At 38.0% G+C, this 22,589-nt stretch overlaps 1 protein-coding gene across 1 annotated transcript in view; it reads left to right on the top strand.

The window, feature by feature from the left end:
- LOC113883814 (ATP-binding cassette sub-family A member 3-like) overlaps positions 1-22,589 on the top strand; it is a 201,960-nt gene that overhangs the window by 39,291 nt on the left and 140,080 nt on the right. The window contains exons 8-9 of the mRNA XM_027527832.1: positions 12,252-12,425; positions 18,470-18,651. Coding sequence (XP_027383633.1) covers positions 12,252-12,425; positions 18,470-18,651 — 356 coding nt within the window. The remainder of the gene's footprint in view (positions 1-12,251; positions 12,426-18,469; positions 18,652-22,589) is intronic.

Raw genomic sequence — 22,589 nt, 5'->3', positions numbered from 1 at the left:
CAGAACAGTCCCTGAGGGGCTTGTTTCAGCCCATACAAGGAGCACTGCAGAAGTTGACACAGTCCTGGTGAACAGGGCAGCTAAGAACAAAAGAACTGGGGCAGGCAGCATCCTACAACCAGAACAGATCTGCAAGATTTAGGGAAGGTGTAGAACTGAGGGTTTTTCTCCAGGAGGAAGAGAATCTAGTGGATTGTGGCTCCAACATCTCTAGCCTTCCAGGGCACAGTGCAAGGGTCTGGTTTCTGTCTTGCTTCATGTGGAGCACTGACTAAACTGTCATAGACAGTAGAGGCAGTGAAAGAATATGAGCTACTTAAGGGAAATATATATATATACACTGGACATGGGGCAGCTAAGAACAAATGCCCAGAATCTAACTGGATTGAATGGTAGTCTTTCACAGTCAGAGCAGGTCCTTAAAGACAGAGAAGTAGCAGTTTCTTAAAATGTGCATACACTAATGGAAAGCAACGAAGAACAGGAAGAACCATGAAAACATGACAAAGTAACACACAAACTCACATGAGAGACACACATGCAAATAAATATTTAGTAACCTACCATGAAAAAGTGTCTTAACTGCCTGGGGTGAAACTCAAAATAGTTATTTTAAACTCAGTAAGTTACAAAAGGACAAAAATATAAGTTAATTCAGGAAAATTATACATAAACTGAGAATGCCAACAGGAATGGATTTTTAAGAAGAGCCAAATAGAAATTTTTAGTCAAAGAGTTTAATAATTGAACTGAAATGTTTGCTAAGATGATTCAAAAACTGGGTTTATCAAGCAGAAGAAATTATCAGCAAATTTCAATATAGGACATTTGAAATTATCAAGTTAGAAGTTCAAAAAGAAAAAAGTGAAAGTCTAAGAGATTAAAGGGCACATAAAAATGAATATATATATATATATATAATGAGAACCTCAGAAGGAGAAAAGAAGGAAATAGAAAATTTATTGAATGAAATGCGGTAACAATTTTTCTGATCTAGAGAGGTAAGTGAACATCCAGACTCATGAATCCTCAAAATAAACACCAGACATGATGAAACAAAAGAAGTCTACATTGTCTCAATGTCTCAGTTACAATCAAATGGTCAGAACTAAAAGAAAAACATACAGTTTTGAAAGCAGGAAGAGAAAAAGGAATGATCATGTCTAAGGAACTCCTTGTAAACAGAAACCATGAAAGCCAGGAAGGAATGAGATGATATATTTGAAGTGCTAAAAGAAAACTGCCAACTAAGAATGCTATCCTGAGCAAAACTGTACTTTAAAACTGAAGCAATAGACAAAATTGGAGGGAATTTATCACCACTATATCTGCATTATAAGAAATTCTACAGGGTCTTCTTTAAGTTGAAACAGAAGGATGATAAAGAGTGCGAAGCCTGTGAAAGCACAGGCTCACTGATAAAGGCAAATGTCTAGACAAATACAGTATTGTAATATTGTAATGATAGTAAAGAAATCCTTTTTAATTGTACTGTAAAAGTTAAAGTATTAAGAATAAAAATTTTTAAATTCTTGATATATAACAATATAAAAGATGGAATTAACAAACTTTGAGAGGGGAGAATTGAAAGTATAGACTTATGCACTTGAAATTGTTATTGGTGTAAATGAGATAGTTATAAGATAATGCTAAGTAAAATCTAAAATATATATGGACAAAAAAGAGAGACAAAGCATCTCACTACAAAAGATCAACAAATCACAAAGGAAGATAAAGAGAGTAAAAGACACAAAGAATGACAGATCAGACAGAAACAAGTAGCAAGATGGGAATTGTAGTCCTTGTCTGTCCATAATAACTAAACCATAAATGGATTAAATGTGCCAATCAGAAACCAAAGAATGGACACACACGAAAAAAAAAAAAGATACAATGATTTATTGTCTACCAAGACTTACTTTAGAATCAAAGGCACACTTAGGTTCACAATGAAGGGATGCAAATATACATTCCATAAAAAATATTGACAAAAAAGTAGAGATGGTAGCTACACTTAGAACATAAAAATAGATTTTTAAGTCAAAAATTCACAAGGAACAAAGAAGGACATTACATAATGACAAAAAGTTCAATGCATCAAGAAGATATAACTATTATATATGCACCAACCATCAGAATACCTAAGTATATAAAGCATATATTGAAATACCTGAAGGGAGAAATAGCAATACAGTTGGAGGAGGAAACTTAAATATCCCCACTTTCAAAAATGGATAGATCATCTAGAGAGAAAAATCAGTAAGGAAACAAGATTTGAGCACCATTGACCAAATGAATGTAACAGACATAAGCAGTACATTTCACCCAATAACAGAATATAGCCTTCTGAAGTGTACATGGAGTATAGTCCAGAGCCTAACACATTAGGTCAGAAAACAAGTCATTAAAAACTTAAGAAGATTGAAGTTCCAATTACTTTTCAATCACAATGGAATAAAACTAAAAAAAAAAAAAAAAAAGATGGAAAAACTTAAAATGTGTGAATTTTAAAGAACACAGCCAGCTTTTGGTCAAAGGAGTTGAAACAAGAAAATATCTTCAGGAAAACGAAAACAAATAGAATCATACCAAAACTTTTAGGATGCAGGAAAAGCAGGACTGAAAGTTTATAACAATAAACATTCATTTTAAAAGATAAGAAAGGTCAAACAGATAACCTAATTTTACACATAGTATTTGGAATTTCTAGTCAAACAAATGGGCAAGAAAAAGAAGTAAAAGATATCCAGATAAAAAGTAAAAATATATATGTTTGCACCCCACTCCAGTATTCTTGCCTGGAAAATCCCATGGACGGAGGAGCCTGGTAGGCTGCAGTCCATGGGGTCGCTAAGAGTCGGACACGACTGAGCGACTTCACTTTCACTTTTCACTTTCATGCATTGGAGAAGGAAATGGCAACCCACTCCAGTATTCTTGCCTGGAGAGTCCCACAGACGGGGGAGTCTGGTGGGCTGCCGTCTGTGGGGTCGCACAGAGTCGGACACGACTGACGTGACTTAGCAGCAGCAGCAGCAGCATATATGGAAAATCCTAAAGACTCCACACACACACAGTTGCTACTAATAAATTCATTGTCAAGCAGAGAGCCTACACAGACATTTCTCCAAAGAAGACAGACAGATGGCTAATAAACACATGAAAATATGCTCAATATCACGCAGTATAAGAGAAATACAAACCAAAATCACAATGAAGTATCATCTCACACCAATCAGAATGGCTGTCATCAAAAAGTCAACAATAAATGCTGAGAGGATGTACAGAAAAGGGAACCCTATTAAAGTGTTGGTGGGAATGCAAATTGATATAACCACTATGGAGAACAGTATGGAGATGCCTTTAAAATCTAGGAATAAAACTACCATATAACACAGAAATCCCACTACTAGGCATATACCCTGAGGAAGCTAGAATTTGAAAGACACATGTATCCCTCCAAAAGTCACTGTGGACAGTGACTGCAGTCATGAAATTAAAAGATGCTTGCTCCTTGGAAGAAAAGCTATGACAAACCTAGAGAGCATATTAAAAAGCAGAGACATCACTTTGCCAACAAAGTTCCAGATAGCCAAAGCTATGGGTTTTCCAGTTGTCAGGCACAGATGTGAGAGTTGGACCATAATGCTGGCTGAGCACCAAAGGATTGATGCTTTCAAACTGTGTTGCTGGAGAAAACTCTTGAGAGTCCCTTAGACAGCACGGAGATCAAACAAGTCAATCCTAAAGGAAGTTAACCCTGGATATTCATTAGAATTGATGCTGAAGCTGAAGCTCCAATACTTTGGTCACTTGTTCTAAAGAGCCGACTCATTGGAAAAGACCCTGATGCTGGGAAAGATTGAGGGCAGGAGAAGAAGTGGGCAATAGAGGATGAGATTGTTGGATGGCATCATTGAATCAATGGAAATGAGTTTGAGCAAACTCTGGGAGACAGTGAAGGACAGGGAAGCCTGTGGGGTCACAAAGAGTTGGACACAAGTGAGTGAACAACAATAAAACCTCAGTGTTCATTGCAGCACTATTTACAACAGCTAGGACATGGAAGCAACCTAGATGTCCATCAGCAGATGAATGGATAAAGAAGTTGTGGTATATATACACAATGGAATATTACTCAGCTATAAAAAGGAACACATATGAGGCAGTTCTAATGAGGTGAATGAACCTAGAGCCTGTTATACAGAGGCAAGTAAGTCAGAAAAAGAAAGACAAATACCATATGTTAACACATATCTGTGGAATCCAGAAAGATGTACTAAGGACCCTATGTGCAGGGCAGCAAAGGAGACACAGGCATAAAGAACAGACTTTTGGATTCAGTGGGAGAAGGAGTAGGTGGGATGATTTGAGAGAATAGCATTAAAACATATTCATTACTGTATGTAAAATAGACACTGGAAGTTTGATGTATGACAGAGGGCGACCAAAGCTAGTGCTCTGTGACAACCTGGAGGGATGGATTAAGGAGGGAGGTGGGTACAGAATGGAGGGGACAAATGTATGCCTATGGCTGATTCATATTAATGTAAGGCAAAAACCATCACAGTATTGTAAATAACTATCCTCCAATTCAAATAAATTTTAAAAAATAAATTCACTAAAGTAACTGATATGAAAATCAATTATATTTTTATATATTAACAATGAACTACTCAAAAAAGAAATTAAGGAAATCTTCCCTCTTACAATAGCATCAAAAAGAATAAAATAAACCAAGGAGGTGAAAGACTTGTTCACTTGAAACATTGACCAGAAATTAAAGCAAATACAAATAAAGGGAAAGATACCCTGTGCTTAGGATTGAAAGTCTTCGTGCTTTTTCTTTGTCTTGTGTGTTTTTTTTTTAATATTTTAATTTTATTAGTGTATAGTTTATTTGCAATATTATGTTTCAGGTGTACAGCAAAGTAATTGTTATGCATATTAATATATGTATACCCACTCTCTGTAAGAATCTTTTCTCAGGTTATCACAGAATATTGAATAGAGTTCCCTGTGCTATACAAGACATCCTTGTTGGTTATCTATCTTGTGTATAGAGTGTGTGTTCGTTCATCCCAAGTTCCTGATTTATGCCTCACCCTAACCTTCTCCCTTGGTAGCCATAGCTTCATATTCTAACTCTGTAAGTCACTTCTGCTTTGCAAGTAACTTCATCAGTCCCATTTTTCTAAGTTCCACATGTAAGTGTTTATTTTTCCTACTATTTTTCAATTCTCTATTTTATTTATTTCTGCCATAATCTTTATTATTAACATTTCCTTCTTTATTCTAGCTTTCTATTTTTTATTGATAGTTTCCAATTTTGTTTGTTTGTTTTTGTCAAGTTTCTTAAGTTGTGAAGTTAATTTATTGATTGGAGATCCTACCTCTTTTTCAAAGTAAGCAGTTATAGCTATAATTTTGCCCCTTAGTACTGCTTTTAATTCATTTAATGTTATGTTTTCATTTTCATTCATCTCTATATACCTTTTAATTTCTCTTGCTATTTCTTTTTTGTCCATTGATTGTTCAGGAGTGTACTGTTGAACTTCCACAAAATTGTAAATTTTTCCATTTTCTTTTCAGTATTCTAGTCCTGTTGTAGTTGAAGAAGATTGTTTATATGACATTTATCTTAACTCAAAAGTTTTGTGATTTGATTTGTGGCCTAACATATGCTCTATCCTGAAGACTGTCCTGTGTGCACTTGGCTAAAAGACGCACTACTGTATTCCTTGGGAGCCTATAGTAAAGAATACATTTTCTTGCCTTTTTCCCATTTTTGAAAACAGTCAACATTCCTTGGCTTATGAACTCTTTTTGCAATTCCATCATTCCAATTCTACTTTGATTATCACATAATCTTCTCTGACTCAGACTCTCCTGCATTCCTCTTTTTAGGTTGAGGTATAGTTGATACAGTAATACTAGCTTTAATAATTGTACATGAATTTACTTTTACTGGAGATCTTTGCTTGTTCATATAGCCTCAACTATATTTCTTTCAACCTGAAAGACCCCAGGACAGGTAATTTTTCTTTATTTGTTACTCATTTCTCCTTCATCTTAAAAGAACAGTTTGAAGCATTAAGAATTCTTGGTTTTTGCTGATTTTTTTCCTTGAGAAATCTGAATATATTCACCCACAGCCTCCTGACCTTCAAACTTTCTGTTTAGAAATTCTTCCAATAATCATATGAGGATCTTTGCATATGATCCTCTTCTCTTGCTCCTTTCCAAATTCTTTGTCTTTAGATTTTAACAATTTGATTATAATGTGCTCAGTGTCAGTCTTCTGCAGGTCGTGCTATTTAGAGTTTGTTAAGCTTCTTGATAAGCTTCTTGAATCATTATATTTGTTTTCATCAAGTCTGGGAAAATTTCATCCACTATTGCTTCAGATAAGTTCTCCTTTATTCTGTCTTCTCTTTCATGCGCTCTGACAGTGGTTATGTTGGTCCACTTAATGTTATCCCACAGATCCCTACACTGTTTGCTTTTCTTCAATCTTATTACTTTATATTACTCAAAACTGAACTTTCCAGTTGTATAGTCTTAAAGTTCACTGAGTCTCCTGCCTGTGAAAATTCAATTTTGAAACACTCTACTGAATAGTCATTGCTTTTATTGTATTATTCAGCTTCAGAATTTCTTTATTCCTTCCTATGTTTTTCACCTCTTTATTGATACTTTGTTTTGCTCATATATAATTTTCTTGAGTTTATCCTCATCTTTCTTTAGCTGTGTGAGCATCTTAGAACATTTGTCTAAATCTGTTGATCTAGAAAGTCCACCATCTGGTCTTTCTCAGGGATAACTGCTGTTGATTTATTTTCTCCTTACTTGTTTCTCTGTATTCCTTGTCAATTTTTTCAAAACTTGACATTTAAATTTAAATTTCATAATGTGGTAATCTGGAACTCAGATTCAATTATCACAACTGTTAGGTTGGCTATTACCAAGATTACAAAATATAGCATGTGTTGGTGAGGATGTGGAGAATAAAGAACTTTAATGGTACCCCACTCCAGTACTCTTGCCTGGAAAATCCCATGGACGGAGGAGCCTGGTAGGCTGCAGTCAATGGGGTCGCTAAGAGTCGGACACGACTGAGCGACTTCACTTTCACTTTTCTCTTTCATGCATTGGAGAAGGAAATGGCAACCCACTCCAGTATTCTTGCCTAGAGAATCCCAGGGACGGTGGAGCCCAGTGGGCTGCCGTCTATGGGGTCGCACAGAGTCGGACAAGACTGAAGTGACTTAGCATAGCATATATACAGTTGGTGGAATATACATTGTTGTAGCCACTCTGTAGAACACTTTTGAGGTTTCTTAAAAAATTACAAATAGCATTACCATAAGATACAGCAATCCCACTTCTAGGTATACATCCAAAGGAATTGAAATTACTTCTCAAAGAGATATCTGTACCCCCATTACAGCATTATTTAAAATAACCAAGACATGGAAGCAACCTAGTTATACCTCAAGAGATAGATTTTTATTTAGATTTAACTTTTTTTGGTGTTGAGGTTTAACTGATTAAGAGGCTTCCCTGATGGCTCAGATGGTAAATAATCTACCTACAATGCAGGAGATGTAAGAGACTCGGGTTAGATTGCTGGGTTGGGAAGATGCCCCTGGAGAAGGAAATGGCAACCCACTTCAGTATTCTTGCCTGGAGAATTCCATGGACAAAAGAGCCTGGTGGGCTACAATTAATCCATGGGGTTGCAAAGAGTCAGACATGACTGAGCAACTAATACTTTCATAGCTGATTCCTTTTCCCATTGGTCTATATTTCTGTTTTTGTGGCAGTACCATACTGTTTTGATGACTGTAGCTTTGTAATATAATATGAAGTCAGGGATCCTGATTCTTCCAGCTCTGTTTTATCTCTCAAGATTGCTTTCATTACATGGAGGCTTTTGTTTCTCCATACAAAGTTTTGGATTTTTTGTTCCAATTCTGTGAAAAATGCCATTGGTAATTTGATAGGGATTGCATTCAGTCTTTAGATTTCTGTGTTTGACTATGTTGATTCTTCCAATCCATGACCATGGGATGTCTTTCATCTGTTTGTGTCTTCTTTGGTTGCTTTCATCAGCATCTTGTAGTTTTCAGAGTACAGGTGTTTTGTTTCCTTCAGACCAGATCAGATCAGATCAGTTGCTCAGTCGTGTCCGACCCTTTGCAACCCCATGAATCACAGCACACCAGGCCTCCTTGTCCATCACCAACTCCCGGAGTTCACTCAGACTCAACGTCCATCGAGTCAGTGATGCCATTCAGCCATCTCATCCTCTGTCGTCCCCTTCTCCTCTTGCCCCCAATCCCTCCCAATATCAGAGTCTTTTCCAATGAGTCAACTTCGCATGAGGTGGCCAAAGTACTGGAGTTTCAGCTTTAGCATCATTCCTTCCAAAGAAATCCCAGGGCTGATCTCCTTCAGAATGGACTGGTTGGATCTCCTTGCAGTCCAAGGGACTCCCAGGAGTCTTCTCCAACACCACAGTTCAAAAGCATCAATTCTTCGGCACTCAGCCTTCTTCACAGTCCAACTCTCACATCCATACATGACCACAGGAAAAACCATAGCCTTAACTAGACGGACCTTTGTTGGCAAAGTAATGTCTCTGCTTTTGAATAGGCTCTCTAGGTTGGTCATAACTTTCCTTCCAAGGAGTAAGCGTCTTTTAATTTCATGGCTGCAGTCACCATCTGCAGTGATTTTGGAGCCCAGAAAAATAAAGTCTGACACTGTTTCCACTGTTTCCCCATATATTTCCCATGAAGTGCTGAGACCGGATGCCATGATCTTCATTTTCTGAATGTTGAGCTTTAAGCCAACTTTTTCACTCTCCTCTTTCACTTTCATCACGAGGCTTTTGAGTTCCTCTTCACTTTCTGCCATAAGGATGGTGTCATCTGCATATCTGAGGTTATTGATATTTCTCCTGGCAATCTTGATTCCAGCTTGTGTTTATTCCAGTCCAGTGTTTCTCATGATGTACTCAGCATAGAAGTTAAATAAACACAGTGACAATATTCAGCCTTGACATACTCCTTTACCTATTTGGAACCAGTCTGTTGTTCCATGTCCAATTCTAACTGTTGCTTCCTGACCTGCATACAGATTTCTCATGAGGCAGGTCAGGTGGTCTGGTATTCCCATCTCTTTCAGAATTTTCCACAGTTGATTGTGATCCACATAGTCAAAGGCTTTGGCATAGTCAATACAGCAGAAATAGATGTTTTTCTGGAACTCTCTTGCTTTTTCCATGATCCAGAGGATGTTGGCAATTTGATCTCTGGTTCCTCTGCCTTTTCTAAAACCAGCTTGAACATCAGGAAGTTCACGGTTCACATATTGCTGAAGCCTGGCTTGGAGAATTTTGAACATTGCTTTACTAGCGTGTGAGATGAGTGCAATTGTGCGGTAGTTTGCGCATTCTTTGGCATTGCCTTTCTTTGAGATTGGAATGAAAACTGACCTTTTCCAGTCCTGTGGCCACTGCTGAGTTTTCCAAATGTGCTGGCATATTGAGTGCAGCACTTTCACAGCATCATCTTTCAGGATTTGGAACAGCTAAACTGGAATTCTATCACCTGCACTAACTTTGTTCATAGTGATGCTTTCTAAGGCCCACTTGACTTCACATTCCAGGATGTCTGGCTCTAGGTCAGTGATCACACCATCGTGATTATCTGGCTTGTGAAGATCTTTTTTGTATAGTTCTTCTGTGTATTCTTGCCATCTCTTCTTAATATTTTCTGCTTCTGTTAGGTCCATACCATTTCTGTCCTTTATCAAGCCCATCTTTGCATGAAATATTCCTTTGGTATCTCTGATTTTCTTAGGTAGGCTTATTCCTAGGTATGTTACTCTTTTTGATACAGTGGTAAATGAAATTGCTTCTTGAATTTCTCTTTCTGATAGTGTGTAGAAATGCAATAGATTTCTCTGTTAATTTTGTTACCCGCAACTTTACGAAATTCATTGATGAGCCCTAGTGGTTTTCTGGTAGCATCTTTAAGATCTTCTGTTTATAGTATCATGTCATCTGCAAACAGTGAAAGTTTTACTTCTTCTTTTCCAATTTTTATTCTTTATTTCTTTTTCTTCTCTGATTGCTATAGAAAAATTATGTTGAATAAAATCGGTGAGAGTGGACATCCTTGTCATGTTCGTGATCTTGGAAAAAATATTCTCAGCTTCTCACCATTGTGTAGGATGTTTGCCAGAGGTTTGTCATAAATGGTCATTACAATGTTTAGTTAGGTTCCCTTTATGCTGCTTTCTAGAGAGTTTTTACCGTAAATAGGTGCTTTGTTGTTCAGTTACTCAGTCATGTCTGAATTTTTTGCAACCCCATGGACTGAGCATGCCAGGTTTCCCCTGTCCTTAAACATCTCCTGGAGTTTGCTCAAACTCATTTCCTTGAGCTAGTGATGCTGTCCAAGCATCTTGTCCTCTGTCATCCTCTTCTCCTGCCTTTAGTCTTTCCCAGCATCAGGGTCTTTTCCAATGAGTCAGCTCTTCAGATCAGGTGGCCAAAGTATTGGAGCTTCAGCTTCAGCATCAGTCCTTTTTTACTCTCCCCTTCCACCTTCACCAAGAGGCTCTTTCTGCCATTAGGGTGGTGTCATCTGCATATCTCATGTTGTTGATCAGATAAATAAGAAGGGTGACAATATAATTGTAACCTTTTCACTTTACAGGGTACTTACCAGGACTTTTGCCTCAAAGGAGGGGTGTGCGGAAGCAAGTGGGCACATGCACCTAAAAGGACTCCAGTGTTTTGCCTGTGTGGGCACCTGCCACTCTGCTCAGATGCAGCTGATAATCACATCTCTTCCCCGGTCGTGACTGCCCTAGATCTAGTGTCACACTATGTGTGCTGTGAGTGGGGCCAAAGAGTTTTTTCAGCTTGGACAAGGGCACACAGGCAACTGTGGGAAGCCCAGCATCCTTGCTGGTGTCAAAAGTCTGGGTTGCTTCTAGGACATCACTTGAGAAGGTGACAAAAATGGCCACCACCCACCTGGGCTCATCCCTGGGACTGGGTCATCTCTGCATCCCAAGTTTGAGCCTTTAATCCTGACCACCCTAGCTCCAGTGCCACACTGCAGTGTGGAGTGAGCAGTGCTAGTGTTGTTGCTTGGCTTGGGCTGGGAAGTGTAGGGAGGTGGTCTCAGGAAACCCTGCAGCTGCTAGGGAATATGTTTCTCAGCCTCGCCTGGGGCAAGCGAGCACCTGAACATTCCTCAAAAGTGGAGTCTAGGCATCTCCAACCTTCTTATCTGCCTCCATGGTTCTCCAACCAGCCAACGGGCTTGTCTCCTCCATATAGGACCCGCGAGCTGGGACACCCAGTCTGTGGCTCAACCTGCTCAGTCCCCATGGCAAATATCTACCCATGCAATCTCTGATTCCCCTCCTAAGGACACAGATTCCACAACCTGATTGTTTTTCTTCCCATCCTGTCATATTCTATGAGTATCTTTCTTAGAACTTTGATTTTACAGTAATCTTTCTACCTGTTTGCAATTAGTTTTCAGTGAGAATTATTCTACATGTGTATGTATTTTTTTATGTGTTCATGAAGGGAGGTGAGCACCGCATCCTCTTACTCCACCTTCTTGATCTCCTGTCTCAATGATAATCTTGACAAAAATTCTTTTTCTAGCTTACAGGAGCCTGTATTTATGGACCTAATCATATCCAACTCTCAATAATTAACTATTTATTTAACTATTCTCTTTTGACTATCATGATGTAGATTGAAAGCATGTGTTAAAAACTTCACTATGGCTTATTATTCTACCCATAATTTCAAACTCTAGAAACACTAAGGTATTAAATTTATATTAATGCTAATGATGTGCATTTATAATTCTCCAAACCAAGTAATACTGAATAAGTAAGTTTTAGAAATGAGAAAGGAACAAATGTAAGGGTGATTCTTTGTTTAAATGACTGCACATTTTTATCATATGTGGTAAATATCCTATACATTGTCATCCTATACATTAATTCATTCATTTAATAAATATTTACTGAACACATATTGTGTTCCAGACATCAGTGATATGAGGGTGAAAAAGATAAATTCTCTTCCCTCATAGAGTTTACATTCTTATCCTTTAGTGTAGTCTTATGAACTTACTTATAGTTTATTTATCATTCATTAGTTTGTATATTGCTTTAAACTGACCTTATAATTTCCTTCTCATTTGCAGCCCGTTTGGCTGCTTCTGCTGGAAGCTTTATATATTTTGTCAGTTTCTTTCCATTTAATTCCATTGCTCAATACTATGGACGGATAAACCTTACCATGAAGGTAGCTGCCTGTCTCAGCCCAAATATTGCTTTGGCACTGGGGATTAAACTCCTTGTCAAGTTTGAAACAAAACGTAAGTGTTTGCCTTGCAAATTTTGCCTTTTCTATTTGATTCCTAGAAATGTAGAAAGAGACAGTGTGGGTGGGACTGTGACTAAAGAGGTAAGAACATACTATAAAAATATTTATTTCCGGATTTGTTTTTTTATTATGAAGGCAATTGTGTGAACTAACCTTCTATTCTACAACTTTCCTTATTTACCTAATAATATATGTTAAACCTCTTCCCACATAGAGATAGACTCTTTTCTTTTACAAAGCTGTTTAGTATTCCATTACAAAAAGGTATTATAATTAATTAACCATTCTTTATCAGTGTATGCTTAAGAATTTTCCAACTTTTTGCTACTGCCCTTAATAGTATTCATATATTTTCTCATATGGTGTGAATCAGATCAGATCAGATCAGTCGCTCAGTCGTGTCTGACTCTTTGCGACCCCATGAATCACAGCACGCCAGGCCTCCCTGTCCATCACCAACTCCCGGAGTTCACTCAGACTCATGTCCATCGAGTCAGTGATGCCATCCAGCCATCTCATCCTCTGTTGTCCCCTTCTCCTCCTGCCCCCAATCCCTCCCAGCATCAGAGTCTTTTCCAATGAGTCAACTCATCGCAAGAGGTGGCCAAAGTTTATGATAATCTTCAAAAAGAGTAGATCAATTTATTGTCCCACCAGTAACACATGAGTTTTTCTACATCTGTTCCAATAATACATTATACTGCTGCTGCTGCTGCTGCTGCTGCTAAGTCGCTTCAGTCGTATCCAACTCTGTTCGACCCCATAGATGGCAGCCCACCAGGTTCCACCACCCCTGGGATTCTCCAGGCAAGAACACTGGAGTGGGTTGCCATTTCCTTCTCCAATGCATGAAAGTAAGAAGTGAAAGTGAAGTCGCTCAGTCGTGTCCTACTCTTAGCGACCCCATGGACTGCAGCCTTCCAGGTTCCTCCGCCAATGGGATTTTCCAGGCAAGAGTACTGGAGTGGGGTGCCATTGCATTCTCTGATACATTATACTACTCTGATGTAAAAAGCAAATATAAGGTCTTTATTTCCTGTAACTAATTTTCCTCCAAACTCAGCACTATTGTGCTGAAGAAAATAAATATAAGTCTAATTTAGTGATTTACTCAGGTTCTTCTGAATGAGCAAGAAGAGATAGAAAGCCTTCTTCAGCAATCAATGCAAAGAAATAGAGGAAAACAACAGAATGGGAAAGACTAGGGATCTCTTCAAGAAAATCAGAGATAACAAAGGAACGTTTCATGCAAAGATGAGCTCGATAAAGGACAGAAATGGTATGGACCTAACAGAAGCAGAAGATATTAAGAAGAGATGGCAAGAATACACAGAAGAACTGTACAAAAAAGATCTTCACAACCCAAATAATCACGATGGTGTGATCACTGACCTAGAGCCAGACATCCTGGAATGTGAAGTCAAGTGGGCCTTAGAAAGCATCACTATGAACAAAGCTAGTGGAGGTGATGGATTCCAGTTGAAAGATGATGCTGTGAAAGTGCTGCACTCAATATGCCAGCACATTTGGAAAACTCAGCAGTGGCCACAGGACTGGAAAAGGTCAGTTTTCATTCCAATCCCAAAGAAAAGCAATGCCAAAGAATGCGCAAATTACCGCACAATTGCACTCATCTCACACGCTAGTAAAGTAATGCTCAAAATTCTCCAAGCCAGGCTTCAGCAATATGTGAACTGTGAACTTCCTGATGTTCAAGCTGGTTTTAGAAAAGGCAGAGGAACCAGAGATCAAATTGCCAACATCCGCTGGATCATGGAAAAAGCAAGAGAGTTCCAGAAAAACATCTATTTCTGCTTTATTGACTATGCCAAAGCTTTTGACTGTGTGGATCAGAATCAACTGTGGAAAATTCTTCAAGAGATGGGAATACCAGACCACCTGATCTGCCTCTTGAGAAATTTGTATGCAGGTCAGGAAGCAACAGTTAGAACTGGACATGGAACAACAGACTGGTTCCAAATAGGTAAAGGAGTTCGTCAAGGCTTTATATTGTTACCCTGTTTATTTAACTTATATGCAGAGTATATCATGAGAAACGCTGGACTGGAAGAAACACAAGCTGGAATCAAGATTGCTGGGGGAAATATCAATAACCTCAGATATGCAGATGACACCACCCTTATGGCAGAAAGTGAAGAGGAACTCAAAAGCCTCGTGATGAAAGTGAAAGAGGAGAGTGAAAAAGTTGGCTTAAAGCTCAACATTCAGAAAATGAAGATCATGGCATCCGGTCCCGGCACTTCATGGGAAATATATGGGGAAACAGTGGAAACAGTGTCAGACTTTATTTTTCTGGGCTCCAAAATCACTGCAGATGGTGACTGCAGCCATGAAATTAAAAGACGCTTACTCCTTGGAAGGAAAGTTATGACCAACCTAGAGAGCCTATTCAAAAGCAGAGACATTACTTTGCCAACAAAGGTCCGTCTAGTTAAGGCTATGGTTTTTCCTGTGGTCATGTATGGATGTGAGAGTTGGACTGTGAAGAAGGCTGAGTGCCGAAGAATTGATGCTTTTGAACTGTGGTGTTGGAGAAGACTCTTGAGAGTCCCTTGGACTGCAAGGAGATCCAACCCAGTCCATTCTGAAGGAGATCAGCCCTGGGATTTCTTTGGAAGGAATGATGCTAAAGCTGAAACTCCAGTACTTTGGCCACCTCATGCGAAGAGTTGACTCATTGGAAAAGACTCTGATGCTGGGAGGGATTGGCGGCAGGAGGAGAAGGGGACGACAGAGGATGAGATGGCTGGATGGCATCACCGACTCGATGGACTTGAGTCTGAGTGAACTCCGGGAGTTGGTGATGGACAGGGAGGCCTGGCGTGCTGCAATTCATGGGGTCGCAAAGAGTCGGACACGACTGAGCGACTGATCTGATCTGATCTGGTCTTCTGAATGAGTCAGTTTTTCAGACGTCTCTTTCCTTCTCATATTCTTCAAAATAGTATGGACGGGTTTGGAAATTTATGGGATCTCTTATGATGGAGGGACATGGTGGCCTCAAATACATGTGGTATCTTCTGGATCTTGTATATCTACAGTAGAGTACCTAACCTGAGCTGCTTTATGGACTCTTACAAACTGAAGTGTGACTCTTTATGTTTGGCCCGCATCTGTTAGAAACATGGTTCTGGCTAGTAGATCTAGCCTTAAAAGTCCTCATTCAGTTCTCTGCCTTCCTCTGGCTCTCTCTGAGACTCTTTGGCCTTTATAAACACTTGGAAAGTTATACAAGCTCTGAATGTGGCTTTTAAGTTATGAGGGGTCAGTAACATCACTTCGGGTTTAATTATCTAGCTGCCTTACTCTGCCAATAACAATACCACCAATCATGCAATGTTGGATATTCTACATGATTCCACCTGAATATTTCACCAGGGTTTCCCTGAAATAGGAAAACCAAGGACCCATGTACCTGTCCTCTGTACCTTATTTTCCTTCTTTTCTTACGTGAAGTGAGGGGCTGCCTTTCCTACTTGTCTTCATTTTTAGAAGGGACATCCTTTTCAAATGGACATTTGCATTGCTGCTCCCCAGGACACAAAATGCCAGAACATTAGAAGATAAGGAGAAATGGACTGTAAACTGGGGGGTATTTCAAAATTTTATATCCTTTACACCATGGAATTACTTTATCTTTTATGCTAAGTAAAAAATAGCATCTAAATCTATCAATTTTAAGGGAGAAAAGGGAGGCTTTCTTGCTACATAAAAGTATTTGAATTGTCTAAATGTTGTAAGTTGTTGTTCAGTCGCTCAGTCGTGTCTGACTCTTTGCAATCCCATGGACTGCACCAGGTTTCTTTGTCCTTCATTATCTCCCAGAGTTTGCTCAAACTCATGTCCATTCAGTCGGCTATGCCATCCAACCATCTCATCCTCTGTCACCCCCTTCTCCTCCTGCCCTCAATCTTTCCCAGCATCAGGGTCTTTTCCAATGAGTCCCTTCTTTATAGCAGGTGGCCAAAGTATTGCAGCTTCAGCATCAGTCCTTTCAATGAATATTCAAGGTTGATTTCCTTTAGGATTGACTGGTTTGATCTCCTTGCTGTCCATGGGACTCTCCAGAGTCTTTTCCAGCACCACAGTTCAAAAGCATCAATTCTTCAGTGCTCAGCTATCTTTGTGGTACAACTCTCACATCCATACATGACTGCTGGAAAAACCATGGCTTTGACTATACTGACCTTTGTCCGCAAAGTGATGTCTCTGCTTTTTAATACGCTGCCTAGGTTTGTCATAGCTTTTCTTCCAAGGAGCAAGCATCTTTTAATTTCATGGTTACAGTTATCCACAATGTAAATAACTATCCTTAGACTGTGATTCATTTAACTTGTGTTCATGGTATCCTTTTCCAAAAAAATTCTATAATGTAATCAGGCTTGTCAGTCTTTTCCTTTAATTTGTACACTTGTGTCATCTTCAAGAAATCCTTCAATACCCAGAGTCATAAAGATAATCCTATATTTTCTTCTAAATTTTATATTTTTTAATTTTTACATCTGGATTTTCAATAAGCATAGAGTTGCTAATCTAATTTTATTTTTTTTTCACATGAAAATCAAGCTTTTACAATAATTTATTGGAATGTCTATTGTTCTCTATTGCTTTTTCATTTCACCTACTTCACATCACCTTTCAATACATGCATGGATCTGGTTCTAGTGGTATTAATAGTTTCCATTCTTTTTTAGTCTCCTTTTGTGTCAATACCATGATGGTTTTACTCATTATAGCTTTATAATAAGTCTTAATATCTGTTGGTCTTGTCTTCATACCTTGTTGCTCTTCAGTCATTCTTATCACTTTGCTTACCTCTTGAACTTCAGGATAACTTTGCCAAATTCTATGAAAAATCTTGTTAATCTTTAGTGGGAATTTCATTGCATTTATTGATTAATGAGGATTGAAGATAGTTTTCTCATCTGTGAACAATAGTCTAATCCAAATGAATAGCCAGTCATAGGAATATATATAAGATTTCTTTGTGGATACTTAGATCATTCTTACTTTATACATGAAGCATTAGAAAATTTACTAGGTTTAATTAGTGAATTTTCATTGGCTTAATCTGCAACAGAATTAAAACTAAAACAGTTTTAGTTTTCTGAGTTACTTTTGTGAAGTTATTTTATTAATCATTTGCTTTTTATTTTTTTGTATTACTTTTGTTTTTCAGGAACTCCTATTTTATTTTCAGTAGCAGAATTTCTCGTTATGATAGACTTCCTGAAGTTTGTATTGTGCATTCTTTTTTTTTTCTACATTTTCTAATGTACTGTTCATTGCCTCTGAGATGGCTTTCATTTTGATAATCACCTTTAATTGACCAAATCCTTTTTTCTCAGGCTAGTACCTCTGTTTATATAGCTTTCTCAAAGACACAATGTTTATGAACATTCTTCTCATAGTGCTGAGCTATAGGAGAAGGGCTAAAGTTGAAGGCAGGATGGGTTTCATGGGCCACTGTGTTTAACATCTTTCTTATTTGCATTAGGAGTTCACCGCAAGCCCTGATGCTTTTTCAGTTGTGCTACTTGTAATCTTTTGGTAACATGTTTTTCTCTTTCCATCAGTACTGTCAGCAAAACTTCTTTTTCTCTTCTACTTGGTAATCATCCTTCTCTAGTTATATTAAATGTTTTTCCAAATGTGTATATACTAATGGTTATTTCAGTGGGAACTTAAAATTAGAGGAAAAGTAGAGGGATAGTTTCTAATAGGTCTTTTTTTTTTTTCTTGGCTTTTTGTTACTCTTCATTTTTGTTTTTTAGTCATTGACTTTATCTCAGGCATTCCTATTATTTTTGTAGATTTTCAAGGGAGGAGGAAGGAAATCAATGTTATTACATATTCCATCATTTTCTTGGATGAACTAATTACTAAGGGTATCAACATATAGATAATTTACCTCAGTAAAATTTAGATTATCAACCGTTTTTTTTGTTTTGTTTTGTGTTTTGCTGTTTCAATCACAGAGCTGTCATCTATGGTATATATCTCCTTTTATTTCAGAAACTGGTGTGAACTGGAATAAGATTTGGACACCAGCCACCCTTGAGGATAACCTCACCTTTGGCCATATGATGGGAATGCTTGTAATTGATGCTTTCTTGTATGGTCTTGTGACCTGGTACATAGAAGCTGTCTTTCCAGGGCAATATGGCATGCCTCAACCATGGTACTTTTTTCTTATGGTGAGTTCTAATGCTTCTATTGTTGTGAAAACCATAGTCCTTATGAGCAAGGGCATGTACAGAATCATTTGCATACCATCCATACTGAAATACTGGCCATTTCTTGATATACTTTAAAGACCTTCCACATATGCAGATGAACAGTATGAATAAGATACTGAAACCCTGTACATTAAAACACTGTGAGTAACGTAGCCCTTCTTCAGTCAAGTAGTACATAATGGATTAATTTGGAGTATAAAGAAATGTAGAAGTATAAAAATGTAAAAGTGTAAAATTGTAAAAATGTAAAAAATGTAAAAGTGTCTGTAAACTATGTTCCCTGTTAAGTTCATATGTGATAGTTTCTTAGATCCTGATGAGTGGAGGGTTCAGTTCAGTTCAGTTGCTCAGTCCAACTATGTGACCCCATGGACTGCAGGTCACGAGGCTTCCCTGTCCATCACCAACTCCCAGAACTTGGTCAAACTCATGTCCACTGAGTCAGTGATACCATCCATCTCATCCTCTATCATCCCCTTATTCTCCTGCCTTCAGTCTTTCCCAGCATCAAGGTCTCTTCTAATGAGTCAGTTCTTTGCATCAGGTGGCCAAAATATTGGAGTTTCAGCTTCAACATCAGTCCTTCCAATGAATATTCAGGACTGATTTCCTTTAGGATTGACTGATTGGATCTCCTTGCAGTCCACGGGACTCTCAAGGGTCTTCTCCAACACCACGGTTCAAAACCATCAATTCTTCGGCGTTCAGCTTTCTTTATAGTCCAACTCTCACATCCGTACATGATTACTGGAAAAACCATAGCTTTGACTAGATGGACCTTTGTCAGCTAAGTAATGTCTCTTCTTTTTAATATGCTGTCTCGGTTTGTCATAGCTTTTCTTCCAAGGAATATCTTTTAATTTCATGGCTGCAGTCACCATCAGCAGTGGTTTTGGAGCCCAAGAGTGTGATGTCTGTCTCTGTTTCCCAGTTCACGTACCTCTGAAGCCTAACTTGAAGTATTTTGAGCTTAACGTTGCTAGTATGTGAAATGAGAACAATTGTATGGTAGTTTGAATATTCTTTAGCATTGTCAGAGGTACGTGAACTGAGAACTTCCAGATATATAAGCTGAGTTTAGAAAAGGCAGAGGAACCAGAGATCAAATTGCCAACATACACTGGATCACTGAAGAAAGCAAGGGAGTTCCAGAAAAATATCTACTTCTGCTTCATTGACTATGCTAAAGCCTTTGAGTGTGTGAATCACAAAAAAACTGTGGAAAATTCTTAAAGAGATAGAAGTGCAATACCACCTCACCTGTCTCCTGAAAAATCTGTATGCAGATCAAGAAGCAGCATTTAGAACCAGACATGGAACAATTGACTGGTTCAAAATTGGGAAAGGAGTATGACAAGGCCGTATATTGTTGCCCTGCTTATTTAACTAACATGCACAATGCATCATGCAAAATGGAAGACTGGATGAATCACAAGATGGAATAAAGATTACAGGGAAAATATCAACAAACTCAGATATGAAGATGATACTGCTCTAATAGCAGAAGGTGAAGAGAACTAAAGAGCCTCTTGATGAGGGTGAAAGAGTAGAGTTAAAAAGTGGCTTAACACTCAACATTCAAAAAACTAAGATCATAGCGTCTGGTCCCATCACTTCATGGCAAATATAAGGGGGGAAATGGAAGCAGTGACAGATTTTTATTTTCCTGGGCTCCAAAATCACTGGTGACTGCAGCCATGAAATTAAAAGACGCTTTCTCTTTGGAGGGAAAGCATAGTTAGCATATTAAAAGCAGAGACATCATTTTGCTGAGGTCTGTATAGTCAAAGATCCATATAGTCAAAGATATAATTTTTCCAGTAGTCATGTACACATGTGAGGATTGGACCATAAAGAAGGCTGAGCATTGGAGAATCGATGCTTTCAAACTGTGGTGCTGGAGAAGACTCTTGAGAGTCCCTTGGACTGCAAGGAGATCAAACCAGTCAATCTTAAAGGAAATCAATACTGAATATTCATTGGAGGGACTGTTGCTGAAGCTTAAGCTGCAATACTTTGCCACCTGGTACAAAGATCCAACTTATTGGAAAAAACCCTGATGCTGGGAAAGATTGAAGGCAAAAGGAGAAGGAGGTGGCCAAGGATGAGATGGTTAGATAACATCACTGACTCTATGGACATGAATTTCAACAAACTCCAGGAGATAGTGAAGGACAGAGGAGCCTGGCATGCTACAGTCCATGGTGTCGCAGAGAGTCAGACACAACTTAGTGACCAAACAACAACAAAATAACCCCTGAAAGTATGTAGCAGATTTCCTGTATCTCAAAAAGTAAACCAAGCTAAAGTGTTTTTAATTTTTTAGTGCCTCATTTTTTTCACATTTAGTGTTTTAATTTAGGTGAAATTCATATAACTTAAAATTAAAAGTGAACAGGTGATAACATTTTATACATTTACAATATACATGCACATGCATATGTGGCATGCTCAGTTGCTCAGTCGTGTCCAACTCTTTACAACCCAGAGGAGTATAGCCGGCCAGGAACAGAATCCTGGACGGTACCCCTCTGTCCATGAGATTCTACAGGCAAGAATACTGGAGTGGCTTTCCAGTTCCTCCTCCAGGGGATCTTCCTGGAGGTAAAACCCACGTCTTCTGTGTCTCCTGCATTAGCAGCTAGATTCTTTATCACTGAGCCACCCAGGAAACCCCATACATGCACAAATCTAGTTCCAAAATCTTTTCATCACCCAAAAATAAAATTCTATACTCATTAAGAAGCCATATCCCATTTTCCCCTATCCCAAGTCCCTAGTAATTACTAATCAGCTTTCTTTTTCAATGGATTTACCAATTCTGGATGTTTCATAGAAATAGTCAGTCAATATGTGATCATTTGTGTCTGACTTCTTTTGCTTAGCATGTTTTTGAGGTTTATCCATGTTATAGTATGTATCAGTACTTCAATCTTTTTGATTGCTGAATAATATTCTATTGTATATACACAGAGGCTAAGTATTTCCTTTATCTAGTCATTCTTAGTTGGATGTACAGGACATCCTATGACTATTGAGTAGTGATGCTATGAATATTTATGTATAAGTGTTTGTTTGAATACCTGTTTCAGGTCTTTTGGAACTATATCTATGAGTGGAATTTGGGACTGTACCTAAGCATGGTAATTTTGTGTTTAATGTTTTCAGTTTGGTGGTTTTTGGTAATTCTATGTTTAATGAAACCACTGAACTGTTTCTTTTTTTCTTTCTTTTATTTTACCCTTGAGGATATAAGGTATATCTTGTTTTGACTTGCATTTCCCTAATGACTAATCATGCTGAGGTCTTTTAATGTACTTATTGACCATTTGTATATATTATTTAGAAAAATGTCTATGCAAGTTCTGTGCCGATTTTAAAATGGGATTGTTTGTCTTTTTATATATTCTGGACACTAGACTCTTATCAGATACATGGTTTGCAAATATTTTCTTCCATTCTGTGGGTTGTCTTTTCACTATCTTGACAGTGCCTTTTCATGCATAAAAGCTTTACGTGTTGATTAATCCAATTTACCAATTTTTATTTTGTTACTGTGAATTTGGTGTCATATCTTAGTAACCATTGTCAAATATAAAGTCTTGACAATGACAAATATAAAGTGTCTATTTTTTCTTCTAAGAGTTTGGTGATTTTTATCACTTATATTTAGATCATTGGTCAATTTTTATTTAATTTCTGTGTAGTGTGAGGTAGGGATCCAACTTCAGTCTTTTGCATGTGGATATCCTGTTCTCTTCACAACACTATTTGAAAAGACTATTCTTTCCCTATTAAATGGCCTTAGCACACTTGATGGAAAAGATTGATCACAGATGTACTAGTTTATTTCTGGACCTTTAATTTTATTCCTTTGGCCTATATATGTATCCTTA

This window comes from Bos indicus x Bos taurus, chromosome 25 (genome assembly GCF_003369695.1).
Source record: "Bos indicus x Bos taurus breed Angus x Brahman F1 hybrid chromosome 25, Bos_hybrid_MaternalHap_v2.0, whole genome shotgun sequence".
Lineage (NCBI taxonomy): Eukaryota > Metazoa > Chordata > Mammalia > Artiodactyla > Bovidae > Bos > Bos indicus x Bos taurus.
Note: the sequence above shows the minus strand (reverse complement) of the source record. Positions and strands in the feature narration are given on the sequence as shown.